The sequence below is a fragment of the Phalaenopsis equestris genome, unplaced genomic scaffold (genome assembly GCF_001263595.1).
Source record: "Phalaenopsis equestris unplaced genomic scaffold, ASM126359v1 Scaffold197857, whole genome shotgun sequence".
In the NCBI taxonomy this organism is placed as follows: Eukaryota; Viridiplantae; Streptophyta; class Magnoliopsida; order Asparagales; family Orchidaceae; genus Phalaenopsis; species Phalaenopsis equestris.
In genome coordinates, this window is record NW_018217806.1 from 1 (window position 1) to 4790 (window position 4790).

At 34.4% G+C, this 4790-nt stretch overlaps 1 protein-coding gene across 1 annotated transcript; it reads left to right on the plus strand.

Moving 5' to 3' along the window:
- Positions 1-1825: 1825 nt before the first annotated feature.
- On the plus strand, positions 1826-4630 carry LOC110035492 (protein ULTRAPETALA 1-like). Its single transcript, XM_020739718.1, has 2 exons — positions 1826-2685; positions 4302-4630. Exons 1-2 carry the CDS (start codon positions 2478-2480, stop codon positions 4628-4630), a joined length of 537 nt encoding a protein of 178 aa, XP_020595377.1. The 5' UTR covers positions 1826-2477.
- Positions 4631-4790: the final 160 nt, after the last annotated feature.

Genomic DNA, 4790 nt, shown 5'->3' on the forward strand with positions numbered 1-4790 from the left:
TGGGATAAAATTTTATGTTAAATTTTAATTTAGCGGAAAATAAAAAATTTCTTGATAAAATAATAGAAAGAACTTATTGATCAGTTTTTTGGGATGTTTAATTATATATGTGGATTGAAAGTTTAGAAACTTCTTTTTTAAACAAGCCACAAATAATATATAGTAAGAGTTATGGCTTTAAGGAAAGAAAATGGCTTAATTTTGTGAGAGTTGAAATAGTTTAAGATTTTAAAAAGGGTTGTGTATGCTGTCAAACAAGAAAGAAAAAAAAAAGTTTGTGTTAAAATTTACTAATTATTGTTGATAAATCAACCCAAAGGCTAATATTACTAATTCCTTGGATGCATAAACTTTAATAAGTGATTATATTTTTTTTATTAAATCAATGGGTGTATAAATAGTACATAAAGTGGCATGCAAATAGAGTGAAAAAAAAAAATCAATATCTCTCTATAAAGTTCTTACTTTTGAAAAAAATAATAGAATGGTTCTCTTTGGTTACAATGAATTAAAATCAATCGAAGTTGATATCTATTTTCTAATACTTTTTCAATCTCGAGTCCTATTATTTATTTTAGTGCTTTTCTTGGTGGGCGAAGTGATCATTCATTGAATGTTGGAGCAAATGTCAGACAAGAGTCATTATCCATAATTTCTTTTAATATTTGCCATATATTTATAATATTTTTATGTCTTTCACTCCATATATGTTGACATGTAGGATTCTTCTTAGCTGTATAACTATAAACATTTTCCAAGCATCATCATAAAATTCATGAGTGGATCGCTAAGAGAAAGTTCCCAATAACATTTTTGAAAAGTACTTAAGTGTTTTCTCGAGTGAAATTGTTATAGAAGTTAAAATATCTCACTAATGATTAACACTTAATTTGATCCCAATTGTTCTGGCATTATGAAGTCAAAATGACTATTAAAACTTGTCAAAATTTCTTAGATTATAGTTAGGTACTAGCAAGTGGCTTTGAGCCCTAGTGTGTTTGAAGCATTTGATCTCAAAGAAGATGCATAATGTGCTTGCAGTATAAAATACAACTATTTTGGGAGGTTGAATCGAAAGAGTAAGAGGAGAACATGCAAGCTTGATTATTTGGCATAGTTTCAATAGTTAGGAGTGATGATTATTGATGGTAGCAACTTGGCATATAAGGGGCTGAAAGGCTTTGATACCAAACTTTGATGCAAATAAAGAAGCAACAAAATTTTAATACAGCGGGAGAAACAATCAACATTAATAAGAGAGGAGAAATAAGAGAAAAATATGGATAATAAATGGCTAGTATTCCGTAGAACGCAAAGCTTCAATTAGTAATTTAAATTTCTAGTCATTCTCTCTTTAAATTGAGAGGTCATAACTGGTTCTATTTTAATTTAGTTATAATAATACATAAAAAATATAAAAATTATAATTTATGCATTGTTTTGTATGTTCATGTTTTAATCATAGACTTGGCTGCAATAGCTATAAATTAATATCAATAGTACAAGTTCTTAAAACTATGTTCTTGCCCCGAACTTCTTAAAAATCACAAAAAAACTAGACCACATGAAGATTGAACTGTATAGTTCGCCAGAATCCAATCGCAGAAGCTTTTACAAGGCACGGGTATGAACTTGCTCATCCACAGGAAGATGAAACGCACGCTGTATTTCAGGGGAGGCTATCCCCATTTCTTGAGGTCGGGCCCGCAACCAAAAGCTCCTCTTACCTTTGCGGCTCAAAATCCAACTTTGATATTTTGTTGAATAAGGACATCAAAAACCAAAATAATTCGTTGAAAGTGAAAAAGATTCCTCCTTTATAAACTCGTTCCCTTAATGGCAACTAGCGCTGCTGTATCGCCATCTCCCGCCTTTATTCTTCTCTCAAACCACAAACATATTTCTCCCCTCAAATCATGCAACGGGCCTTTCAGGGAGTAAATTCCAAACTCTCCCATCTTCTCACTCGACCGAGTCTTTTCATCCCCGGAAAGTCGGTGTCCTCTTCCTACTCTTCTACTTGTTTTATTTCTCATTCTATGATCCAGAGCTCGCTCGTCCATCATCACTCTACCCATTTTCGTTACTGTTTTAAGTGGAGGGGGCAAAATAGGAAGTTTTTCGAAAAGCATTATTCCATCCCTTTCCTCGCCGATTTTTAGTTGTTAGGCCTATACGAGTGGTTAACTCTGTGTCTCGGCCGATTTTACTTTTTTACTTCTTGTAGGTCCTGGTGTATAAAGGTGACTTTCAAGAGGCGGGTTTGCGCGGTTCGCTCAATTGTCTTTTTCACCGCTTTTGTTTTTTTTCTTTTTTCGCCGTATTTACGTCTTTCCTGCGTTCTTTCCTCGCTCTCCGTTCTTCGGCGCGTGCTCACCTCGTCTACCGTCTTGTTGTGGTTACCTGGTTGCTAGAAGTTGAATCTTGGGTCTAGATTCACCAGAAAAATCTCTCCTTGCGAACGTGGAATAGTGGAGATGGCGAACGGTTCAGTTACAGATGGAATCTTTCTGTTTGCAGACGGGGAGTTGAGTCAGATAAGCGGGCTGAAGCGAGGTTTGGACTTTGTCGAGGTGATGTGCGGGTGCACAAGCCATCGCTATGGAGATGCGGTAGGTAGACTTAGGGTTTTCGCCTCTGGGGATCTCCAGATCGACTGCGAGTGCACTCCTGGATGCCAAGAAGGTGAGTAGGGTCAGTTGCTTTTATGATTTTTATCCATTTAGACTGCTTCGCGCTGTTTTTTGTCGTGTTACTATTTTTCGTTCGTTTTCTGGTGCCAAGAAATTTTTTTAGTTGATGACTACTCGTTGTTTGATCTCCTACCGTGTTCTTTTGAAGCAGGAGATTTTATGTTATGTTTAGTTTCTATTTATTCCATGCAAGATCTATGCTTTTCCAATGGTGTTTGGCTTTGAAGATGTTGCCATGCTTGTCCTTTTCACATGTTATCAAGGCCGCTGTTTTCATGCTGGCTATTAAAACTGCAAGTATCACATGCACTGTTTTGGTGCTCACTGTTCATAAAGAGCATCCCTTGCATGAAGGCACACCCTGCTTCATTCATGTTGTTGTTTTTAATGTGTTTTGTAGGTTGGCTGATAAGTATTCTTATATGGATTGATATTCTTTTATTTTATGACCCTTTCAGGCCTGGCTTTCTATTGTACTTTCTTTGTGTGATTATGAGATTCAGAGTTTGTAATTCCATGTGCTCTTTTAGGCAACGCGGCAGAGTAAATATCATTTTTATTGTAGTGTCTATATGGTTCAATATTGTTATTTAGATAACGCTGTTATCTGCATCTTAGTCTATTTGCTGTGCTATTGACTTCTTAGTCTATCTGAATATCACCTTCTGGAAGGTGATGCCTTTTAGTTTGCCGCCTGCTCTTATCAAACGTTATGCTGGTCAACAGTAAGGGCAGAATATGGCTAAAATTGAACTTAAAAGAGATGGAGAGACTGTTATTCCGTGTTCCAACTGCAATTCTTTCCCTTCATTTTATTTTTTTCTACTAGTTTACAATAAGAGCTCATTTATATGCTTCTCTTTCATCGATGGTGTTAACAAGGTTATATTTCTATTAAGGGAGGCTTTTGTTTGCTGTTAGCTGTTTTTCACCTGAAGCTTTATACTTGATAGATAAACCAGGAAGCAAGCTCTCTGAATTGTGTCTGTTATAAAGATTTATAAACAAAAAGACTATGTATTGATTTCAAAATCAATTCATTTAATTGTGATCAAAACTTCTATTATTGGAGCAACATTGGTCGGCATTTTTTAAATTTTTTTGGAACACTTTCCCACCAATTTTTTTGCCAAAAAATACTTATAACAATACTATTTGATGTTATGTTTTTATTAAAGAAAATGGAAACAAATACGGTAAATATAGAAATATTTTTTATAGTGTCAATTGTAAACTCTCCTACAGTGCTTTAAGATAGTACATATACAGACACATATTTATCTGAATCTATGTTCTGTTTATTCTAATTTAATACCTCAGCATGCAACTCTTTTAATGCATAAATACCTTATTCAACATCCATAATTGCTAGTTAAATTTCCAAAAGCAGAGATATACATAATAACTTGCATTTCTAAATGAATTTATAATTACTTATTATTTATTCCAATAAAAGCAAGTACGTTGAATTGTTGCATGGAATATGTGAGATCAAATAAAATTCTCAAATTTTTATACTCTCCATTGGTGCTCTTAACATTTTGAGATTGCTATATGCAAAATTTAATATTCTTTTTTTATGCTAATTAGTTAATCTATTATTAACAGTGAAGTTGTCCCCCGCTGCTTTTGAGAAGCATTCCGGGAGAGAGAGTGCAAGGAAATGGAAGAGCAATGTATGGGTCATCGTTGAGGGAGAGAAGGTTTCACTTACAAAGACACCCCTGCTTAAATACTACAATCAAACATTAAAAGCTACAAATGGTTCTCAAAAAGGCCCCAATGGTCGTCCATGTCACCGTGATGAGTTTATCCGCTGTAACAAATGCAAAAAGGAGCGCAGATTTCGCCTTCGTAATAAAGAAGAGTGTCGAGTTTACCATGACACTTTAGTGGATCAAAACTGGAGTTGTTCGGACCTCCCAACTGACAAGTAAGTTGCATTTCATGAAGTTAATGTTTCATTACTTATAATGATGATGCCTTATATTCATTTATTTATTTATTTTGTCTTATGATAGAGTTTGCATTTTATATTATACTTGATTTCATTTTCTGTTTTGAAGAAGTTTCAGTGAAGCTTTTTGTTGATTTAAA